This window comes from Oncorhynchus kisutch, linkage group LG17 (assembly GCF_002021735.2).
Source record: "Oncorhynchus kisutch isolate 150728-3 linkage group LG17, Okis_V2, whole genome shotgun sequence".
Classification (NCBI taxonomy): domain Eukaryota; kingdom Metazoa; phylum Chordata; class Actinopteri; order Salmoniformes; family Salmonidae; genus Oncorhynchus; species Oncorhynchus kisutch.
In genome coordinates this window covers 61,026,083-61,051,068 of record NC_034190.2, presented here as the reverse complement: position 1 = coordinate 61,051,068, position 24,986 = coordinate 61,026,083, and the positions used below count along the sequence as shown (strand labels likewise).

Sequence of the window (24,986 nt, the reverse complement as noted above, 5' to 3'; positions counted from 1 at the left end):
GATAAACTACAATAATAGTTGTGTACAGGTCCAGCAGTATCATTTTTACATGTCGTGCTGAAAATATTGTCCTCAAAGGAGAGAAGTGAAGATTGGGTCAGGCAACAAATATAACTTTAATAGTAATGTATAACATTATTTGGAATTAAACTCAAAGTGCGTTTGGAAAAAGGTTGTTAGATTGTTTTTATGTTTTTATTGGGGTCAAACATTGTGGAGCCAAATGATTAGATTTCAATGTTGTCTTGTCGTGGTGAAATTTGTGGGAGTGTAACAAAGTTATAAGAGTGACAGGGGGTTTAAACCAATGAAATATTTGATATCTCTGCTCAGTTTTTCTCCACGAATGAGAACTCGAGAACAATGTGGCTTGAGCTCTTTGACGTCATCTCACATAGGCGATCCTTTGGTCTGGTTGAATTTGAGGTTTCCTCTTAAAATTGAGAACGAGGAAGTACTGTGGAAATCTCAAGAAAGTCCATTGGCTGTGTGTGTTACTTGAAGACGGATTATTTTCCTTACCAGAAACATGGCAGAGTGAGTATTGCACATCAATGCATTATCGTCTCTGAGAACTGAATTAATATTCTTTCAAACAGCTGGCGATGGATAAACTATCTATTTTTGCTAGCTCACTCCACTTTTTATTTCATTCACTTTAGCTAGCAAGCTAGTTAGCTATCCAATACCACCCAGCAGTGTAATATGGCTAGCTAACGTTGCATGCCTGGCATTAAAAGGGCAGTCTGGCTTAATCTACTAACTAGCCTAGTTAGCCACCTAGCCACAGAAACCTCTCTGTTTTTACTCTTTGATTTAACTAAGTGATTTGACAATGCACGCGACACATCGACATAGGTCTAGTAAAATAACATTAAAATGTATCCTCAACCTTGAATAGTAAATGACATGGTAATCTTGTATAGTTAAGTGAATCCAGGCTATTTAATTAACTCTTTCCTACATGATAATTTCAATCAACTTTATATAGACATGGCTTTAAAATATGCTACCTAACGTTGTAGAATTGATTCAGAGTAGGCACTAACATTACAATATTGGACAGGCTCGTGTTTCTTGCTTGAGAGGGCACCCTCTCGTTTGTTCAGTCTCTATCCAGATGCCCCAACTAACAGATACCAGGACTCTTGACTAATATGATTTTCTTTCCACAGAGCAGATATTGCGTTGATTGGTTTGGCCGTCATGGGCCAAAACATCATCCTGAATATGAATGATCATGGCTTTGTGGTAAGTCTCATATTACAGTTTATTATACAGTTACATACCCCCTAAATAGTCTGCAACATAAGTGGTAGGCCTAAACTTTTTACAGTACATTGTCTTTCCCTTGCCTAAATTGTCCATCGTAGGGTTTCAAAATTCTGGTAACTTTCCCAAACTTCCCAGATTTCCCCAGGATTTCTGAAAAACCTGGGAATTGTATTAATCTAACCTATTCTTTCCATAGGTCTGTGCATACAACCGCACTGTCTCCAAAGTGCATGATTTTCTGGCCAATGAGGCTAAAGGCACCAAGATAATAGGAGCTGAGTCCTTGGAGGACATGGTGGCCAAGCTGAAGAAGCCAAGGAGGATTGTGATGCTGGTCAAAGCCGGCCAGGCGGTGGACGACTTCATCGACAAGCTGGTCAGTGGCACAAACTGAAAAATGGGATAGAAATGATGGGTCATGCTGTGGCTGTCAAATGTATCAAGGCTTTTTCAGTTCACCAAATCAGGTAATGGCTGGCTTGGATGCATTTGGGGTATTGAAATGCCACAAAGAAAAAATGTAGAACTAGTGAAATTTAGTCCCACGGTTTAAAATCTCCGGTAGCTTTCCCAAAACTTTCCCAAAATTAGGAGGGAAAAAGCAGGAAATCCGTAATCCTTCAAACAAATTTTGAAAATTTACAAATTTGCAACCATACAGACCCTAATGTGGCTCATTTGGTTGTGCATGGCACTTGCATTAAAGTAGATTGCCCCCTTCAACCAGTCCATTTTCCTTCACAGGTCCCTCTTCTTGAGGCTGGTGACATTATCATTGATGGTGGCAATTCAGAATACAGAGACACAACAGTAAGTTTATCAGAAACACCCATTTCAAAGCTATGGTAGTGTCATTGTCAAGAGTGTGGTCTCATGGTAGTGTCGACTGTGTGTGTGTGTCTAGCGGCGCTGTAAGAGTCTGAAGGAGAAGAACCTGTTGTTTGTCGGCAGTGGAGTCAGTGGAGGAGAAGAGGGGGCTCGCTATGGACCCTCACTGATGCCAGGGGGACACAAAGAGGCCTGGTGAGTTTTTGGGACTCTACCCTTCCCTCTGCTATGGAGGGGTTGGGATTGATGGTTGATTATGACTGTGTCCCAAATAGCACCGGAGTACAGACTATAATGAGGAGGAGTAGTGATCATCTGTGAGAAAATTGTCTTAATCATACTGTATTTTTAAGCTTTCCCATATTGTTCCGTGTGTCCACAATCAATGATTTAATTATTATGAACTGTTAAAATGTGATAGTTTTTTACTCCTACAGGCCACATATTAAAGAGATTTTCCAAAGCATCGCTGCCAAGGTGGGGACAGGAGAGCCGTGCTGTGACTGGGTGAGCGGAATTTATTTTTCATGTCCACAGGATTTGGCACAAAATTGCACAACTTTCCCTCTTCCCTGGCTCTACATGTCATTTGAAATGTGCTGTTTTGACAGGTTGGTGATGAGGGTGCAGGCCACTTTGTGAAGATGGTCCATAATGGTATTGAGTATGGGGACATGCAACTGATCTGCGAGGCGTACCACCTCATGAAGGATGTTCTGGGTATGGACCACGACGTGATGGCACAGGTGAGCCATTCAAAATGAATCAAAGTTTATTTAAATTATAAACCATTCCAGACACCCCTGATGACTTTCTGCTTTTGACTCCTCCGCCAGTCATGTAATACATATGTCTTTTAGAAAAGAGGCTGAATGTCTTAGGACCGTAACTTTAATAGCATAAACCTCGCCATGAAATGGTCTCCATAGTAGCTAACTATAACAGCTGTTGATACTGTATGATGTCATGATGTATCTTAGTTGATTATTCTATTTGTCAGGTTCACTTCTGCTCTTGGGTCTCCCTTAGGCTTTTGAAGACTGGAACAAAACGGAGTTGGACTCCTTCCTTATCGAGATCACAGCTGGCATCCTCAAGTTCAGAGACACCGACGGCACTCACCTGCTGCCTAAGATCCGGGATGCCGCCGGGCAGAAAGGCACAGGGAAGTGGACGGCTATTTCGGCTCTCGAGTACGGCACACCAGTCACCCTGATCGGTAAGAGAGAAACGGACAATAGTCATGAAGTCTCCATTTGGAAATTAATCGTCCGCAGTGACGTTTCTCTCTGAGGCTAAAAGTTTAATTGCCACTGATTTTGACTAACATTTGGAGTCAAATCAAACTTGTTTTGTGTGTATGCTCTCCTTTGGTGTAGTCTACACCTTGTCGGCAAAGTGGTTATTTTCTTTTTTGGACACGGTTTATTTTCAGTTGTACCACTCTTTATTAACTTCTTGGCGCACCCATCCCGTTAGCGGGATCATTTTCGTCAACATCCGCTGAATTGCAGAGCGCCAAATTAAATTACTAAAAATATTTAATTTTCATGAAATCACAAGTGCAATATAGCAAAACACAGCGTAGCTTGTTATTAATCCACCTGGCGTGTCAGATTTCAAAAAAGCTTTACAGCTGAAGCAAACCAAGCGTTTATGTAAGGACATCTCTCTCAGCAGACAAAACATTACAAACAGCTAGCAGCAAAGTAGATTGGTCATGAAAGTCAGAAAAGCAAGAAAATGAATCGCTAGCATTGATGATCTTCGGATGTTTGCACTCACTAGACTCCCAGTTACACAATAAATGTTCCATAAAGATTATTTTACAATCCAAACACCTCCATTTGGTTGGCACGTTATGTTCAGAAATCCACAGGCTCTAGCGGTCACGACGGGGCAGACAAATTCCAAATAGTATCTGTAAAGTTCGTAGAAACATATCAAACGTTTTTTATAATCAATCCTCAGGTTGTATTTACAATAAATAATCGATAATATTTCAACCGGACCTTAGCTTTTTCAATTGGCGAGAGAGAGAAAATGTCTGCTCCAAGCTGTTGCGCATGCAAAACTCTGCTGGCACCCAACCATCCACTAACATGATGTGATCGTTCCCGCTCATTTTTCAGAATAAAAGGCTGAAACTATGTCTAAAGACTGTTCACACCATGTGGAAGCCATAGGGAAAGGAATCTGGTTGCTATTCCTTTAAATGGAGGGAAGGCATGCAATGGAACAGGGAGCTTTCAAAATAAGAGGCACTTCCTAGTTGGATTGTCCTCAGGTTTTCACCTGCAATATCAGTTCTGCTATACTCAGACAATATTTTGACAGTTTTGGAAACTTTAGTGTGTTTTCTATCCTAATTACATTAATATTCTGGGCCTGAGAAATAGGCAGTTTCATTTGGCTACGTTTTTCATCCAAACATCAAAATACTGCCCCCTACACTCACACTCAACAGGTTAACCTGGGGCAGTTAACAGCCTGGCCAAGAGACTTGTATCCCAGCAATGTTGGCGTAGTCATGATACAGGGTTGTGTTCATTAGGGCAAAGGAAAATGAAACAAGCATTTGTTATTCAATAAGTTCAGATAGTACCTCCCTGTTTCACTCTGTTTCAGAACATTGGCTTCCATTTTGTGCATACTGAATAATGTTTATTTATTGAACCTTTATTTAACGAGGCAAGTCAGTTAAGAAGAAATTCTTATATACAATGACGGCCTACCCCGGCCAAACCTGGACGACGCTGGCCCAATTGTGCTCCGCCCTATGGAACTCCCAATCACAGCTGGATGCGATACTGCCTGGATTCTAACCAGGAACTGTAGTGACGCCCCTTGCAGTGATACCCAGCCCACAAACTACTTAGTACTCTTGTAGTGGTTTGTCTAAGAGCTGCTAATGTTTAGCCACATTAACTGACCCCCACAGTAGTGGCCCAGTCTTTGTTCAGCTGAACGTGATCAATGAAGTGTCTGCAGCCTCCCTAAGAAGATTGGAGGCTTTTCTAGTCACACCACCTCATTTCAAGTGACATAAGGGGGATTTTCAGTCTGCTGCTGCTGCGATGGGCAGCGTCTCCTAAAGGTAGCATCAGGTGGTGTGGTTATTCCAGGACAAAGCTGCCTCCAGCTAAAGACTAAAGTAGTGGAGAGATACATCTCCTAAGTGATATTATCAAACTGGTTTACACTTGAGTTGACAACCAAGTCATAGGCCTGTTATTCAGTCTTACTCACAATTTGAAAATGGAACCACAAGATTGCTATAGAAAGGGCTACTTTTTTCTGCAACAGAAAAGGAAGACTTTATATTTTTTTTGCGGTGTGTTATTGGTATTTAATGTTGTCCCTGTATCATCAGTACAGGGAGCTCCTGTGTGAATGATTAGCGGAGAGAACAAAAGGGCTCATTGTGAAAGCAGAGAACTGGTGTGGGTGGCCATGGGCCAGGGAGAGAGTGGACACACCATACAGGCAGGCTTGGGGGGTGGATTTCAGCTCTCAATAGGGTTGCGTTCAATGCAGAGTCGGGCGCTTCGTTTAGCCTTACTCATTGTGACATCTTTTTTCTCTTCTCTTCCCCCACTTGCCATTGCATTGCATCACTGTGGCAATATTTAGCAAGTCATGCTTACCCAACGTATTTTTTCATCATGTGGTGGGAAGTTGTTCCTTTTTTTGAATGTGGCAAGCCCTGCTTTTACAATAGAATGATGGTTACTAACGCTGAGTCATAGGGTACCTTTGTGTTGTGGGCGGCATTGTGTTAACTTTGTCGGGTAGGAACTGTGCCAGCTGTAGGCTTGTCATTATGTTTGGGATTAGTATTAAACTTGATGATGATTAAGGTATAAACGGGATGCCTATTCGATCAAAGATATAGAAGGGCAGAAGTTTGGTGGTAAATATTGGAGTTGTCTGTCAGTGTCTAGCTTACAGCGTGTACAATACAATCCCTTAATGTCTAATTCATGAAGGAAGGAGAAACCCGCACTCACCTTTTCCTTCAAATATATGCCTTTTGAACCCGCTACCCGAAGACCTTTTGTCACTACAAACATTTGAGCTGAGCATGCCAATTTCAGCTAGGCTATCAATTACTGGGTCTGTTTACTGGGTCATTTCTCACGAAACTAGAACAAAGAAAATACCAGGATTTGGGAGATTTTCATGATATGTAATTCATAGTAGGGTGTTTTACATTTCAAGAAAATCCCCTAAATCTTCTGTTTTCTTTGTTCTAATTTTGTGAGGAATCACCATACGAGGACTCATAGGGTGATTGCATTTAATAGAAATGAAAAGGGAGAACATGTTTTGAGGTAGACCTTGACCACCTACTTGATCTTGTCCAATTTCCTATTGAAAGCATTTTCCACATTTTGTGCCCAATGACCGCGACCCGGTTTGTGACCAAATGTGTTGCTCTGTAAAGAAGCTGACTCTCTGCCTCTCGCTCGCTCTCTGCCGCTTGCTCTCATGCCTCTCGTGCTCTACCTCATCGCTCTCTCTCTCATCCTCCCTCTCACAGGCGAGGCTGTCTTTGCCAGATGTCTGTCGGCCCTGAAGGACGAGAGAGTGGAGGCCAGCAGGAGCCTGGCCGGGCCCCAGGGAGCCAAGTTCAACGGGGACAAGGCCTCGTTCCTTGAGGACATCAGAAAGGTAGCCAGGCTACAGATGTCTGGGTTTCTGGGGCAATGCTGTAAAAACAAGAGTTCATCCACATATCACTATTAAAGCGCTTGTCATGTTTTCTCACCAATAGCTGAGGAAAATCACATGTTTTATTTGTAATCAGCCAAACAGAGTATTTTGAACATGTTGACTCATGCTCCCGAGTGGTGCAGCAGTCTAAGAGCTCAGTGCAAGAGGCATCACTACAGTTCCTGGTTTGAATCCAGGCTGTATTCCATCTGGCCGTGATTGGGAGTCCCATAGGGCGGCCCACAATTGGCCCAGCGTTGTCCGGGTTTGGCGGGGTAGGCAAAACAAAAAATGCTATAGCTAATTGGCTTCCTCAGTTATAGACTCCAATCAAGTTGTAGAAACATGGTGGCGCAGTGGTTAAGTGCGCTGTACTGCAGCGCCAGCTGTGCCACCAGAGACCCTGGGTTCGCGCCCAGGCTATGTCGTAACCGGCCGCGACGCACAATTGGCCTAGCGTCGTCCGGGTTAGGGAGGGCTTAGCCGGTAGGGATGTCCTTGTCTCATCGCACCAGCGACTTCTGTGGCGGTCCGGGCGCAGTGCACGCCAACCAAGGTTGCCAGGTGCACAGTGTTTCCTCCGACACATTGGTGCGGCTGGCTTCTGAGTTGGATGCGCGCTGTGCTAATTAAAAATATATATATATATATATATTTCACCTTTATTTAACCAGGTAGGCTAGTTGAGAACAAGTTCTCATTTGCAACTGCGACCTGGCCAAGATAAAGCATAGCAGTGTGAGCAGACAACAGAGTTACACATGGAGTAAACAATTAACAAGTCAATAACACAGTAGAAACCAAAGGGGGAGTCTATATACAATGTGTGCAAAAGGCATGAGGAGGTAGGCAAATAATTACAATTTTGCAGATTAACACTGGAGTGATGAATGATCAGATGGTCATGTACAGGTAGAGATATTGGTGTGCAAAAGAGCAGAAAAGTAAATAAATAAAAACAGTATGGGGATGAGGTAGGTGAAAAAGGGTGGGCTATTTACCAATAGACTATGTACAGCTGCAGCAATCGGTTAGCTGCTCAGATAGCAGATGTTTGAAGTTGGTGAGGGAGATAAAAGTCTCCAACTTCAGCGATTTTTGCAATTCGTTCCAGTCACAGGCAGCAGAGTACTGGAACGAAAGGCGGCCAAATGAGGTGTTGGCTTTAGGGATGATCAGTGAGATACACCTGCTGGAGCGCGTGCTACGGATGGGTGTTGCCATCGTGACCAGTGAGCTGAGATAAGGCGGAGCTTTACCTAGCATGGACTTGTAGATGACCTGGAGCCAGTGGGTCTGGCGACGAATATGTAGCGAGGGCCAGCCGACTAGAGCATACAAGTCGCAGTGGTGGGTGGTATAAGGTGCTTTAGTGACAAAACGGATGGCACTGTGATAGACTGCATCCAGTTTGCTGAGTAGAGTGTTGGAAGCCATTTTGTAGATGACATCGCCGAAGTCGAGGATCGGTAGGATAGTCAGACATGCAAATCCCATACTTTAATCTTGAAATATAAATGTGACTTTATTCTCAATTTTGACTTTATTCTCTAAATATTGCCACTTATTCTTGAAATATTGCCACTAAGTGCTATTGTTCAAAAAATATATATTATAAATATAATATATATACATACAAAAATATGATCCAAGTACCACCACTCGTCAAGTAAATGTTATTATTTTTTATTTTTTGAACTCTTCCGTAAATTAATCATGGATATGGGAACAGAATTTCTCTGCTAATTATCAGTTACTTCAAGCAAATGGTTTTGTCTTGTGTCCTGTTCAGGCCCTCTATGCCTCCAAGATAATCTCGTATGCCCAGGGCTTCATGCTGCTCAGACAGGCGGCCAAAGAGTTTGGCTGGTCCCTAAACTATGGCGCCATTGCCCTGATGTGGAGGGGAGGCTGCATCATCCGAAGGTAAGACCTAACATACCATCATCATTAAAAGGCTGTCAGAGCTCCATTTACGAACGTGTGGCCACAGTGTGAAGCCATTTGTTTTATTCTTGCTGCCACAGAGTGTTGTAAGGCAGGGTTGACGAAGCCACAAGGAATGTAAGATAAGATTTCCTGGAAAATCGGAGTGGGACAAGAATGAGGAAATGTCTCTCCTAATCAGGGTTGCAGTCAGTAAAAAAAGAAACTTTTGAAATAACTAGCTTCTCAATTTCAGTGTTTTGTAAAGTCATTTAATAATGGATGCCCTTTTGTAAATTATTGAATTGGAATGTCAGTTTACATCCTGAATTGACTCAATTTGATATCACCCTAACTCTGGTGTCAAGTCATATTTGTTTTATTCTTGCTGCCACAGAGTATTGTAGTGCAGCCAGCTGAACACAATGAACAAGAGAAGGATTCCTGGAGAATCAGAGCCATACAAGAATGAGAAAATGTTGGTCTTAATGCGCAATGTGGGAAAGATGTTGCATAAACCTTGAGCAAACAGAAACCATTCATCATAATGTCTCTCAGCCCTGTGCCAAACTACACCCGACATTACTTTTCAAAGTGCAATGTGTTTTAACTGAGAATATGGTCTTGGTCAGTAGGGCAGAGCCGTCTAAAGTAGATCGGTCCTTACACTCCTGTCTGAAATGGTTTTATCCTTTTTCAGGGATAATAAAACAGTGACCCTGGGTCATGTACATTAGTACACACTGTAGCAAAATGTTTGGCACCAGAAAATGAAAATAAACGGTCTTGTAGTCCCTCCCTGTTTGTCTGTTTTGTTTGGTGAGTAATGATGCCAGTATCTCTCTCACCATCTCTTTTCTCCAGTGTTTTCCTGGGGAAGATCAAAGAGGCCTTTGACAGGGATGCTGAGCTGCAGAATCTGCTGTTGGATACCTTCTTCAGTAATGCCGTACAGGACTGCCAGGTACAGTAAAGGAGAGTAGGGTTAATTTGCTCTAAAATGCTGAACTTGGGTCATTTGTAGCATTTTCCCCCCCATAAGGGTTAAGTTTAGGATTGGTGGAGGGGAAGCTGATCCTCAATCTGTACCTAGGGGAGTAGGAAGTGATGAAAGAAAGCCCACCCCTTTGTGGCCACGTTAGCAACACACACTCACGGCTGTTTCCTCTTTGAAAATGACTCTATATTGATACATACCATTTCCCAGCCCACAAAAGGAGAATATGATGGGGCTGTTAGTTATTGGGGGAAATGTGTTTTTGTAATATAGATGACATGTCATGGGCTTCTTATTCATACTGCATTTTAATTGCAGTGTTGTACATGGTATGGCCCAAGACAGGGCAACATTTACAAAGTTATACTGTATTTGGTCTCTGCGTTTTAAATAAATAAACCCCTTGTAGCTATCTAATTATGTGGTTATAAGTGTTCATGTCATATTGCTTTGCAATGATCTTGTCTAATAAACTTGAAATAACTGTATTCACCATGATGTTCCCAAATCCCAGAGGGTTAGAGATTATTCTGTGTGCTTTTGCTCATGCGTGTGCTTGTCTTTGTCATGGCTGTAGGACTCGTGGCGCCGGGCGGTCAGCATTGGAGTGCAGCAGGGGATCCCTATGCCTTGTTTCACCACCGCCTTGTCCTTCTACGACGGCTACAGACACGACATGCTCCCGGCTAACCTCCTCCAGGTAACAACACATTGGATGCCATGGTGGAAGCGTCTCCTCTTACCATGCTTAAGGAGCAACTCAGTGACACAACACACCACTCTCTTCAGGGCACAAAGCTCCCCCTACAAGAACATATGTCAAAGTGAAAGAGATTAAAACGGTCTTGTCACGTGTGGATGTTAGCTAAGGGTAGTGTGTGTTTGGATGCAGGGGGAGGCGGGTGGACTTTAAGACCCTAAGACGGTGATGTAACTACCATATTTAAATGGATACTGCAGCATTTAGGCCCACCCATATGCCCAGCTAACAAGGAAATGTTTTACAAAGTTGTGAAAACGTTGCAGAACATTACAAAAACGTTATGTGCCAGCCGGGCTGTTCTGGCGCTCTCGCAGAAGAGTGGGCATCTTGCATCGCTTTATTGGCAAACATATAGAAGGAATAAAACAACATTTTACTGAGGCAACTCTTATCTCTGTGTGTTTGTCACTTTAGGCCCAGAGGGACTACTTTGGAGCACACACGTATGAACTTCTGTCAAACCCTGGCAAGTACATCCACACCAACTGGACAGGCCACGGTGGCAACGTTTCCTCTTCCTCTTACAACGCTTAAGGAGCAACGCTGTCTCAGACAGACGCAGATGGGCAGAGACGGAAGGCCAGAGATTTATGTTAGATGTTACTTCTCTAAAACCAAGCATCAATATTTAAAGACCCCTTCCTTCAATCAGACATATTGTATCTTAAGATTCTTAAAAGGGGTTCAGATGTACTATTAGTTTTATTTATGATGAAGTGGGAAAAGTAATCATTGTATGTGTATGTCAACACTTCCCCTATGAGGTTGGTAGTGCAGTGCTTAGTACTGGGCCCATTGCCACAGACGCGACTTCCCTCTTTGTTGCGTAAGGGTTTCGCCCCCAAAATTTACACCACAAGCTGTCGGCTAGTTTCTCCAATCATGTCCGACCCAGAGTTCTCACAGTTGACACTGGATTAAGGTTAACCATGGTACTGTATTAGGCTAAATAAAGATTTAAATCCCTTTTTAATTAGCTTTTGTGGTCCTTACACTCCAGCCTCGAGCGGAAAACAGGATTCAGGTTTTGCTCTGTTTATAACTGCCCAGGGTTACATTGGGCAGAATGAGGCGTCAACTGCGGCGATGGCCCATGGTACAGTAATAAACTTTGATAAAATGACCCTGTTAAATCAGTGAGAGCATCTCTCTTTCATGAAATCCATTGAAGCCTTTGCTTACCAAATTAGCACAATTCAAACTAATTGAACAATCTTTTGTTTATTTGTAGCCTGTGTAATTTCAAGCAATTTCCAGTAGGTGGCCCTAAAACACTTGTCCCTGTGGTTCCTGGATATCAATCATGAAAACACAGATTGACTATTAGACTCATATAGTCTGAAATGTGGCTTGGAAATTATTTAGTGGTTTAGTCAAGTCCATCTTGTCAGTGCAGGTTTGTTTTTACTTTGAGAAGGTGTTGAAGGGTTTTGGATTCTAAGGTTACTGAACTTTTTCAAATGATTGATAATGAATCATCAAATTTGTTTACAACTTTACAGTATGGAACACTTGAGTGGAAAAAGCTAAATCACATTTGTGGAGAGAGCGGAGTTGGTGTCTCACCTATTGGCGAAGGCAATATAGTTCACGTGTTGTTCAGATCTCAATTCACTCTGCTCAGATCTTCTCAGTGTCTTTGGCTTATAAGTGAGAAACGCTACATCTCAAGCAGGCACACAGTTTGTTCTTCCTTTAATATCAGCTGTAGCACTCACCTGTTGAAATCCGTAGGGCAATTCAAAGCTCATTTGCCAGTGCACCAGATACACCTGTAGCTTTGGTCTTTGACGCCTTTGTTTTAGGCCTTAAGTACCCCTCATTCAGCTTCTCTAGCCATCCACAGTCACTTATTTTGGGCAGTTAGGTTCTTCCAAGAATACCTTCATTGGCCCCCATTTTAGCAATTGGCTCCTGCTTAACACTGGCACTGGCCGTATCTGCCATGTTTCTTTCAACTATCTAATCTTTTCAGATCAAGATAAAGGGTTTTGGAAAAGTGCATAGGAAATGTAGCCTGGTCCACCAAAATGTAAGATCAGGATGGTCGAACGAGGCTATAAGAAAGGAGTCCACTGTCGAGTATTGACATTCAGTATGGAAGATGTACTGCCATTGTCAATCCTTTTGATGGTTAAAGGAGCCTTTATCTCTGTAGGCTTGCTGTAAATACATTCTGGTGTTCCTGTTTAGTTGACTTAACTTCTTACATGACAAACAAAGCGACAGTGTTTTTGCTATGTAGGCCTACAGATTACAGTTATCATAAAAAGACAACCTGGCTCTTCCATTCTCAAAGTTAGGATCGTCATCACCACTCAACCCATTTAGCATAGCTTTGCTATTTGGATTCAGCATTCAGACTTTGTTAATGATACTCTTCTCCTTTTTAAATAAATATTTGTCTGGGTTGATCCTTTGTTTATGCCCACGGCTGAATTAATCCATCGGAAAAAGGAACATCGACAATTAGGGGCTTGCTGAGGAGGGAAGTGTTCTAAATGACTTCATGTTGGGTTGTATTAAAACGTATGAGGCTATTATAGCTCTTTGATGGCAGTGCAGCTGGGTGATGGTGCCGAGTCATCCTTCAGACAGTCAGTCCCAGATGGCACCCTATTGAGTACATTACGTTTGACCAGGGCTGTAAGTAGTGCACTGTAAGGAATAGGGTGCCGTTTGGGATGTAATCTGTTCAATAATGCATTATACAGTTGTGTTGAGGAAGACACGAGAAGAACCCATATTCCCAAAAACTTGAATCAAATTGAGTCCTGCAGCATACCACCTTCTTGTGGTTTTTGTATTACACATATTGTTGGGGAATGTATAGGCCTGCAATTCCTTCCAATCTGAGAAAGAGGAATGGGTGAACGCTATATAGGGTTTAGGCCAGGATTAATTCAGATCAGCGTTAACCCTTGTTAGCCACATACATAGCTTTTCATTGCTTTTGTTGAGGTGGTGTCAGAGGTGCGTTTAGAGCTGTCAAATCAGGCTGGTCTCAGACTAGACGTAACATAGTCAACGTAAATCCATGGCATTCATGTTACATTTGGTATGGTTACATTAGAAAGAAGGTTCCTTAAGGCAAAAACAAAAGTAGGGTGGTTGGTCAGGGTGGGTGTATAATGTGTACATCTAACAACTCAAAGGTTGCGTGTTCAAATCTCATTACAGACAACTTGGATATTTTAGCTAATTAGCAACTTTGAAACTAATTTTTAGCTACTTTGCAACTACATAGAATGCTAGCTAACCCTTCCCCTAACCTCAACCCTTTAACCAAACTCCTAATCTTAACCCCTAACCTAGCTAACGTTAGCGACAACAAATTGTAATTCGTAACATATCATACGAAATGGATGATGGACATCCACAAATTAATACATACCAAACATAACATGTACTAATTTGAGTGTGACGGATTTTCATTTACAATGTTACGTATACCCGAGTCCAGGTTGGTCAAATTGGTGAGCAGCTGCTCCTGTCGTCATTGTCACGAAACCACAACCGTCCTATCCCACCCACGTTAGAAGTTCAGAAGGCTATATATAAATAATGACACTAATTTAAAACCATTAAACGAAAAAAAAAGGGATTCATATCAGCCTAATCAACATGCCAGTGTTCGAACTTTGTAACGCGGCTGCATGGGATTTTTACTGATGCGTCTTGGTGCATCCAATGGCAATGTCGTTGATAGGTAATGCCAGGAGCCACTTGTGGATTTGACAGCTCGAACGCAGTTAATAGGGCTATGTGCAATCCATAGCGCTGAAGATCCCGCTACAGCGCAATTGAAATGTAAAGGGAATTTCCAATTGAGCCGACATACGTTACCAAAGAATGCCGTAAGCCTAGATTCAATCAGATCAGCATTAACCCGCAGTAAACGACAATTCTATAGTATATCATTGTTTTTCATTAAGGTGATGTCGGAGGTGCAACTGGAGCTGTCATATCATTGAGCAGCTGTTCCACATTGCGGACGTTTAGTGTTGCAGCGTGATACATTTTTTTCAAGCGAATGTTCCTGTTCTTGCATTAGCGGAGAACACATTAACCGTAAACACTGTATATTTCGGCTCAATTGGAAATTACCTTTACAAAATAAAACATTGGTTTCTTTACCCTCTAAGTCTATAGACAAGCTATGACAGAAATTCATGCTTCGGTTTAGTCTCCTTGGTACTGTTTCCACATGCTTTTATTTTATTTTACCCTTATTTTACCAGGTAAATTGACTGAGAACACATTCTAATTTACAGCAACGACCTGGGAAATAGTTACAGGGAAGAGGAGGATAAGTGAGCCAATTGTAAACTGGGGATGATTAGGTCAACCGGTCGCTGCCTGCACCTGCATGCCCGACTAGCATCACCACCCTGGATGGTTCCGACCTAGAATATGTGGACGTCTATAAGTACCTAGGTGTCTGGCTAGACTGCAAACTCTCCTTCCAGACTCATATCAAACATCTCCAATCGAAAATCAAATCAAGAGTCGGCTTTCTATTCCGCAACAAAGCCTCCTTCACTCAAGCCGCCAAGCTTACCCTAGTAAAACTGACTATCCTACCGATCCTCGACTTCGGCGATGTCATCTACAAAATGGCTTCCAACACTCTACTCAGCAAACTGGATGCAGTCTATCACAGTGCCATCCGTTTTGTCACTAAAGCACCTTATACTACCCACCACTGCGACTTGTATGCTCTAGTCGGCTGGCCCTCGCTACATATTCGTCGCCAGACCCACTGGCTCCAGGTCATCTACAAGTCTATGCTAGGTAAAGCTCCGCCTTATCTCAGCTCACTGGTCACGATGGCAACACCCATCCGTAGCACGCGCTCCAGCAGGTGTATCTCACTGATCATCCCTAAAGCCAACACCTCATTTGGCCGCCTTTCGTTCCAGTACTCTGCTGCCTGTGACTGGAACGAATTGCAAAAATCGCTGAAGTTGGAGACTTTTATCTCCCTCACCAACTTCAAACATCAGCTATCTGAGCAGCTAACCGATCGCTGCAGCTGTACATAGTCTATTGGTAAATAGCCCACCCTTTTCACCTACCTCATCCCCTTACTGTTTTTATTTATTTACTTTTCTGCTCTTCTGCACACCAATATCTCTACCTGTACATGACCATCTGATCTTTTATCACTCCAGTGTTAATCTGCAAAATTGTAATTATTTGCCTACCTCCTCATGCCTTTTGCACACATTGTATATAGACCCCCCCTTCGTTTTCTACTGTGTTATTGACTTGTTAATTGTTTACTCCATGTGTAACTCTTTGTTGTATGCTCACACTGCTATGCTTTATCTTGGCCAGGTCGCAGTTGCAAATGAGAACTTGTTCTCAACTAGCCTACCTGGTTAAATAAAGGTGAAATGAAAAAAAAAAAAAATGAGTGCCAGATTGGGAATTTAGCCAGGACACCGGAGTTAACACCCCTACTCTTACCGGCCATGATTGGGAGTCCCATAGGACGGAACACAATTGGCCCAACGTCGTCCGATGTTGGCCGTCATTGTATAAACGAATTTGTTCTTAACTGACTTGCCTAGTTAAATAAAGAATAACCATAAACTAGCAGCACCTGGACCATTAACCAGCAGCACCTGGTCTCCCAACCAGGACCAACCCTGCTTAGCTTCAGAAGCAAGCCAGCAGTGGGATGCAGGGTGGTATGCTGCTGGCTTACCATCCTAATGTTTTAGCATTTGTGGCACCTTTCAAGGCACGGGGCCAATGATTTGGACATGGTGTACAAAAAATGCAAATATCTGTCCCATGGCTCTAATGGGATTTGTGCCACAAATGCTAAAACGCTGGCATGTTGAAATGGTGCCAGGGGAAACTAAACCAAACCATGGATTGCTTTAGCATACAGATTGATTAGAGCCCTTAGTTTTGAGATCCTTTCCTAACTTTCATCACACTTTTGTTATTTTGTCCTTACCATTTATTTTTACAATTATGGAACACATGGCAAATTGATACTTAATCAGTACATAATTACTTAGAGGAGAATATGCTACAAGTTGTGGGGGAGGGAGGCTTTTAAAGGAAATTACATCCACTTAATTGTGATGTCTAATTCAGAGAACATACTGTATGTTTTTTTTAATGTACTACAGCGTATTAACAGGAAATGGGATCATTTTGGTAATTACTCATGTCTGCGTCAAACACCCCTGTTTGTGTGTGTGTGTGGGGGTCTATAAAAATGTGGCTTGTGCCACGAGACCTGCAGCAGCTTCAAGAAAGTGATGATCATGAGGGTGCTGGTGAGTTTAGTACCCTTCGTCCTCATGGTGTGGTGTGGACAGGAGACAACGGCACTTCCCATAGAGGATAACCTAGGATTGCAGCACAACCGGGTGAGTTGATAATAATCACTCCTTATTAAACTCAATAGCGTGTTTGAAGGTTTGGTATGAAAATGTTAGTTTCTACATATGTCAATTTAGACTTTTGGGGACAGCTCATAGTTTTGTGGTACAGTTCTAAAGTTGAGCTATGACACCACACTTGATGTTGCATGTTCGTTGTGTTGTAATATCAAGCATGAACCATGAATTGCAACCACAAATGCCGATATTCAGGTCAACTACAGATAGTTGTTACTGGATACACGCTTAAAGTCGGTTTGAGTCACAGAGCAACGTGTCCTGGCTGGTAGTAGTTGACACGTGATTTAGGCCTCTATTCAATCTGTAACGCTGAAGCATTAGATTCCGTGATAGAAATATAAAGGTAATTTCAGATTGAGCCAACATATTCCGCGTTTACGGTGAATACAGTCTCCGCTAAAGTGGAAACATTGCCGTTAAATTCCAATCACGCTGTTATGCTAAAGTCCCGCGATGTGGATTGATTAGAGCCCTTAGAAACCTTTCTGACAGCAAACCTGGCTGAGAGGAAGTCATCCATTGGATGCAACCTAACAAGGACTTAATGAAGTGTCAACTCCCTCCATCCAGGATCATGCTGTGCAAATCAAATTCACCTATATAATTTAATAATACATGACAAAAAATTTATTTTGGTCCAGGAGTTGACCGTGGAGCAGAGGGACCTGTTGAAGACATTGTCGGGGCTGAATGAGCTGACGTCCAAGTATATGTATCTGGATCAACAGCTCCACAGAGAGCTGCAGGACAGATCTCTCAGAGCTCAAGTTCCTGCCAAAGTGAGATTCCCCTGTAAGAAGTTATTTTGGAAGACCTTCTCATCCTGCTAGCAAAGGCACTGGCAGACAGCTGCTGGCAGTCACAGTCCACACCCTGGTCTCTTAGCCGCATTGCATGAGCAATACTCAAATTACTATGAATAAAATGCAACTAAAGAAAAACGAATTCTGATTGATGACTCTGATTGATGACTAGAATGTAGGGCAGGCAAGTGGTATTATCTTACTATTGCAGTGGTCTTTCTTTATTATTTTTCTTTTCAGGGAATGTTTGAGGTGTAGAATTACAAGTCCTTGCTATTAACTGTTTTGCATGGATTTAACATGGTTTATTGTTACTGTGTCAGCAAAAGACAACACTATGAAGCCTTCATACTGTCATTACTATTAACATCAACTGAATTACAATGAGAAAAGGCTGCAGCCTAGATAATTGCTTACCTCACATTTTGGCTTCTTGTCTTGCCTAGACGGTGCCTTCGGAAAGTATTCAGACCCCTTGACTTGTTCCACATTTTCTTACGTTACAACTTTATTCTAAAATTGATTGAAATATTTTTTGTCCTCATCAATCTATACACAATACCCCATAATTACTTTTATTTTATTTAAACATTTTGCTCATTATAAAAATGAAATATCACATTAACATAAGTATTCAGACCCTTTACTTTGTTGAAGAACCTTTGGCAGTGATTACAGCATCACATCTTCTTGGGTATGACGCTACAAGCTTGCCACACCTGTATTTGGGGAGTTTCTCCCATTCTTCTCTGCAATCTTCTCAAGCTCTGTCAGGTTGGATGGGGAGCGTTGCTGCACACCTATTTTCAGGTCTCTCCAGAGATGTTAGATCGGGTTCAAGTCCGGGCTCTGGCTTGTCCCGAATTCACTCCTGCATTGTCTTGGCTGTGTGCTTAGGGTTGTTGTCCTGTTGGAAGGTGAACGTTCACCCCAGTCAGACCCTGAGGAGTGCTGTGGAGCAGGTTTTCATCAAGGATCTCTGTACTTTGCTCTGTTCATCTTTGCCTCGATCCTGACTAGTCTCTCAGTCCCTGCTGCTGAAAAACATACTCACAGCATGATGCTGCCACCACCATACTTCACCATAGGGATGATGTCAGGTTTCCTCCAGACATGACGCTTGGCATTCAGGCCAAAGAGTTCCATCTTGGTTTCATCAGACCAGATAATCTTGTTTCTCATGGTTTGAGTCTTTAGGTGACTTTGGCAAACTCCAAGTGGTCTATCATGCCTTTTACTGAGGAGTGGCTTCCGTCTGGCCACTCCGCCATAAAGGCCTGATTGGTGGAGTGCTGCAGAGATGGTTGTCCTTCTGGAAGGTTCTCCCATCTCCACAGAGGAACTCTAGAGCTCTGTCTGAGTGACCATCGGGTTCTCGGTCACCTTCCTGACCGAGGCCCTTCTCCCCCGATTGCTCAGTTTGGCCGGGCGGCCAGCTCTAGGAATAGTCTTGGTGGTTCCAAACTTCTCCCATTTAAGAATGATGGAGGCCACTGTGTTCTTGGGGACTTTCAATGCTGCAGAAATTATTTGTACCCTTTCCCAGATCTGTGCCTCGACACAATCCTGTCTCGGAGCGCTACGGACAAGTCCTTCGACCTCATGGCTTTTTTTTGCTCTGACCTGCACTGTCAACTGTGGGTCCTTATGTAGACAGGTGCCTTTCCAAATCATGTCCAATCAATTGAATTTACCACAGGTGGACTCCAATCAAGTTGTAGAATCTCAAGGATGATCAATGAAAACAGGATGCACCTGAGCTCAATTTCGAGTGTCATAGCAAAGGGTCTTGAATACTTGTAATTTTTTTATTTTATATATACATTTCTAAAAACCTGTTTTCACTTTGTCATAATGGTGTATTGTGTGTAGATTGATGAGTATTTTTATTTAATACATTTTAAAATGAGTCTAACGTAACAAAATGTGGAAAATGTCAAGGGGTTTGAATACTTTCAGAAGGCACTGTATATGGGTCATTTGCATTTTGTAACTCATGAAACCACACTATCCTTAGTTTTACACTAACAATATTTTGCTCATGGTGTGCCCCTTTCTGTCCCATAATTCTGTCCATTTACCATACCTGTTTGACTCAAAAGCACTCCAAGGCAAAAGAAACCGCTTCAAACAATGGGCAGCATTCATGCATGTGATCTAACAGATCACGAGCAAAGAGGTCAAGTTTGAATGTCTACTGAATTACACCATAGTATCTTGTTTATCATACAGCCTGTCCAATGGATGGCCCCTAGTTATTTTATAGATGTCCACACAGAAAAATATACATCTTAATTTCATTAACCTCATGCCTCCAGCACTCATATTTAGCCTGAAATCATCATCCCTGAGATCAGTTAGAAGATTGAATCCAACATGTCATGTCAGCAGCATGACAATCAAGCCCAGCATACAACCCACTAGACCAGTCCACCAGCTCTGGCGAGTTTAATGGAACGTAATTCCCGTTGTTTGCACTTCTCCCTCTATGCATATTATGACCCTGAATTTAAGCATGCTAATACCATGCTATTTGTTTGGGGTGGAGATTAAAGACATTTAAATGTGGTGTGTGTCTACAGATACACGGTATTCTGACCTTGATTTAATTCCCTAATAATTCCATCACATTTACGTGATGAAACAATGGATAAGGAACATATTTTTATATATATAGAGAGAGAATGGTGTTATTTACATATCTATCGATATATATATATTATTTCTTTCATCACATTCCCAGTGGGTCAGAAGTTTACATACACTCAATAAGTATTTGGTAGCATTGCCTTTAAATTGTTTAACTTGGGTCAAATGTTTCAGGTAGCCTTCCACAAGCTTCCCACAATAAGTTGGGTGAATTGTGGCCCATTCCTCCTGACAGAGCTGGTGTAACTGAGTCAGGTTTGTAGGCCTACTTGCTCGCACGCACTTTTTCAGTTCTGCCCACACATTTTCTTTGAGGCCAGGGCAAAGTCCAATACCTTGACTTTGTTGTCCTTAATCCATTTTGCCTCAACTTTGGAAGCATGTTTGGGGTCATTGTCCATTTGGAAGACCCCTCAGACCAGAGGACATTTCTCCAAAAAGTGCAATTTTTGTCCCCATGTGCAGTTGCAAACCATAGTCTGGCTTTTTTTATGGCTGTTTTGGAGCAGTGGCTTCTTCCTCGCTGAGTAGCCTTTCAGTTTATGTCGATTATAGGACTCATTTTACTGTGGATATAGATACTTTTGTACCTGTTTCCTCCAGCATCTTCCCAAGGTCCTTTGCTGTTGTTCTGGGATTGATTTGCACTTTTCACACCAAAGTATGTTCATCTATAGGAGACAGAATGCGTCTCCTTCCTGAGCGATATGACGGCTGTGTGGTCCCATGGTGTTTATACTTGAATACTTTTGTTGGTACAGATGAACGTGGTACCTTGAGGTATTTGGAAATTCCTCCCAAGGATGAACCAGACTTGTGGAGGTCTACAGTTTTCTTTCCGAGGTCTTGGCTGATTTTTCTTAATTTTCCTATGATGTCAAGCAAAGAGGCACTGAGTTTGAAGGTAGGCCTTGAAATACATCCACAGGTACACCTCCAATTGACTCAAATTATGTCAATTAGCCTATCAGAAGCTTCTAAAGCCATGACATAATTTTCTGGAATTTTCCAAGATATTTAAGGGCACAGTCAAATTAGAGTATGTAAACTTCTGACCCACTGGAATTGTGATACAGTGAATTATAAGTGAAATAATCTGTCTGTAAACAATTGTTGGAAAATTGACTTGTATCATGCACAAAGTAGATGTCCTAACCGACTTGCCAAAACTATAGTTTGTTAACAAGAAATTTGTGGAGTGATTGAAAAACGAGTTTTAATGATTCCAACCTATGTGTATATAAACTTCTGATTTCAACTGTACAATCATTACCTTAATAAAATACAAGATGAGTATATTTAATCTACCAATTGGTGCTGAAAAAGAGACAAATATGCGTGTATTTAGGCCTACATGGCTTTCTTTAATTGATCCCTAATATTCTGAACGTTCTCTCCATATAGTCTAGTGAGCCTGTCGAGAAAATTTTACTGAAAGATACACCAAATTTAAAGGGATGGCTTTAGATAAATGTACTAAAAACATGATTGAATGAAAACTCCATGAGTGGGAGGGTTTTCAGCAGTTGAATTAGTGTCAGTGCTATTCGGCTTCCTTGGGACATCCCTATCACAAACCCTAACCTTAACCCCTACTTTAAACCATTTTACATTTCAACTTCAATGGGGTAGGGACGTCCCAAGACTCCCTGTATGAGTCTGTATTACCAACATGTTTCAAGCAGACCACAATACTCCCTGTGCCCAAGAACACTAAGGTAACCTGCCTAAAGGACTACTGACCTGTAGCACTCAAGTCTGTAGCCATGAAGTGCTTTGAAAGGCTGGTCGTGGCTCACATCAACACCATTATCCCAGAAGCCCTAGACCCACTCCAATTTGCACACCACCCCAACAGATCCACAGATGATGCAATCTCTATTGCACTCCACACTGCCCTTTCACACCTGGACAAAGGGAACATCTACAGTTGAAGTTGGAAGTGTACATACACCTTAGCCAAATACATTTAAACTCATTTTTCACCATTTCTGACATTTAATCCCAGTAAAAAATCCCTGTTTTAGGTGAGTTAGGATCACCACTTTATTTTAAGAAAGTGAAATGTCAGAATAATAGAGAATGATTCATTTCAGATTTTACTCCTTCAATCAAATTCCCAGTGGGTCAGAAGTTTACATACACTCAATTAGTATTTGGTAGCATTGCCTTTTAAATTGTTTAACTTGGGTCAAATGTTTCAGGTAGCATTCTACAAGCTGGGTGAAATTTGGCCCACTCTTCCTGACAGAGCTGGTGTAACTGAGTCAGGTTTGTAGGCCTCCTTGCTCACACATGCTTTTTCAGTTCTGCCCACACATTTTCCATAGGATTGAGGTCAGAGCTTTGTGATGGCCACTCCAATACCTTGACTTTGTTGTCCGTAAGCCACTTTGCCACAACTTTGGAAGTATGCTTGGGGTCATTGTCCATTTGGAAGGCCCATTTGCAACCAAGCTTTAACCTCCTGACTGATGTCTTGAGATGTTATTTCAATATATCCACATATTTTTCTTGCCTCATGATGCCATCTATTTTGTGAAGTGCACCAGTCCCTCCTGCAGAAAAGCACCCCCACAACATTATGATGCCACCCCCGTCCTTCACGGTTGGAATGACGTTCTTCGGGTTGCAAGCTTCCCCCTTTTCCCTCCAAACATAACGATGGTCATTATGGCCAAACGGTTCTATTTTAATTTCATCAGGTCAGAGGACATTTCTCCAGAAAGTGCCATTTTTGTCCCCATGTGCAGTTGCAAACCATAGTCTGGCTTTTTTTGCTGTTTTGGAACAGTGGCTTCATCCTTGCTGAGTGACCTTTCAGGTTATGTCGATTATAGGACTCGTTTTACTGTGGATATATAGATACTTTTGTACCTGTTTCCTCCAGCATCTTCACAAGGTCCTTTGCTGTTGTTCTGAGATTGATTTGCACTTTTCACACCAACGTACGTTCATCTATAGGAGACAGAACGCGTCTCCTTCCTGAGCAGTATGACGGCTGTGTGGTTACATGGTGTTTATACCTGCGTACTATTGTTTGTACAGATGAACATGGTACCTTCAGGTGTTTGGAAATTGCTCCCAAGGATGAACCAGACGTGTAGAGGTCTACAATTATCTTTCTGAGGTCTTGGCTGATTGCTTTTGATTTTCCCATGATGTCAAGCACAGAGGCACTGAGTTTGAAGGTAGGCCTTGAAATACATCCACAGGTACACCTCCAATTGACTCAAATGATGTCAATTAGCCTATCAGAAGCTTCTAAAGCCATGCCATAATTTTCTGGAATTTTCCAAGCTGTTTAAAGGCACAGTCGACTTAGTGTATGTAAACTTCTGCCCCACTGGAATTGTGATACAGTGAATTATAAGTGAAATAATCTCTGTAAACAATTGTTGGAAAAATGACTTGGGTCATGCACAAAGTAGATGTCCTATCCGACTTGCCAAAACTATAGTTTGTTAACAAGAAATTTGTGGAGTGGTTGAAAAACAAGTTTTAATGACTCCAACCTAAGTGTATGTAAACTTCCGACTTCAACTGTATGTGAGAATGCTCTTCATTGACTACAGCTCAGCGTTCAACACCATAGTGCCCTCAAAGCTCATCACTAAGCTAAGGACCCTGGGACTAACACCTCCCACGACAACTGGATCCTGGACTTCCTGACGGGCTGCCCCCAGGTGGTAAGGGTAGGTAACAACACATCTGCCATGCTGATCCTCAACACGGGGGCGTGCTCAGTCCCCTCCTGTACTCCCTGTTCACTCATGACTGCACAGCTAGGCACGACTCCAACACCATCCGATCACACAGCAGTGGTAGGCCAGATCACTGACAACAATGAGACAGCCTATAGGGAGGTCGGAGACCTGACCGTGTGGTGCAAGGACAACAACCTCTCCCTCAACGTGATCAAGACAAAGGAGATGATTGTGGACTACAGGAAAAGGAGGACCGAGCATGCCCCCATTCTTATCAACGGGGCTGCAGTGGAGCAGGTTGAGAACTTCAAGTTCCTTGGCGTCCACATCATCAACAAGCTGACATGGTCCAAGCACACCAAGACAGTCGTGAAGAGGGCACGACAAAACATATTCCCGATCAGGAGAATGAAAAGATTTGATATGGGTCCTCAGATACTCAAAACGTTATACAGCTGCACCATCGAGAGCATCCTGACGGGCATCACTGCCTGGTATGGCAACTGCTCAGCCACTGACCGCAAGGCACTACAGAGGGTAGTGCGTAGGGCCCAGTACATCACTGGGGCCAAGAATCTTGCCATCCAGGACCTCTATAGCAGGCGGTGTCAGAGAAAGGCCCTAAAAATTGTCAGAGACTCCTGCCACCCTAGTCATAGGCTATTCTCTCTGCTACCGCATAGCAAGCGGTACCGGAGCGCCAAATCTATGTCCAAGTGGCTTCTAAACAACTTCTACCCCCAAGTCATAACACTCCTGAACATCTAATCAAATGGCCACCCAGACTATTTGCATTGCACCCCCCCCCCTCTTTTACTCTGTTATTATCTATGCAGTCACTTTAATAACTCTACCAACATGTACATATCTCAATTACCTCGACTAACTGGTGCCCCC

General features: G+C 42.5%; 2 protein-coding genes across 2 annotated transcripts; both read left to right on the top strand.

Annotated features, from left to right (window-relative positions):
* The first annotated feature begins 397 nt into the window (after window positions 1-397).
* On the top strand, window positions 398-11,478 carry pgd (phosphogluconate dehydrogenase). Its single transcript, XM_020506411.2, has 13 exons — window positions 398-537; window positions 1,176-1,251; window positions 1,472-1,651; window positions 2,020-2,085; window positions 2,180-2,298; window positions 2,541-2,610; window positions 2,715-2,849; window positions 3,133-3,322; window positions 6,647-6,777; window positions 8,612-8,745; window positions 9,610-9,709; window positions 10,320-10,442; window positions 10,920-11,478. Exons 1-13 carry the CDS (start codon window positions 530-532, stop codon window positions 11,037-11,039), a joined length of 1,452 nt encoding a protein of 483 aa, XP_020362000.1. The 5' UTR covers window positions 398-529; the 3' UTR covers window positions 11,040-11,478.
* A 4,531-nt stretch (window positions 11,479-16,009) lies between these two features.
* Window positions 16,010-17,869, top strand: sst6.2 (somatostatin 6.2). The gene is made up of 2 exons (XM_020507343.2): window positions 16,010-16,897; window positions 17,572-17,869. Exons 1-2 carry the CDS (start codon window positions 16,787-16,789, stop codon window positions 17,758-17,760), a joined length of 300 nt encoding a protein of 99 aa, XP_020362932.1. The 5' UTR covers window positions 16,010-16,786; the 3' UTR covers window positions 17,761-17,869.
* The last annotated feature ends 7,117 nt before the right edge of the window (window positions 17,870-24,986 follow it).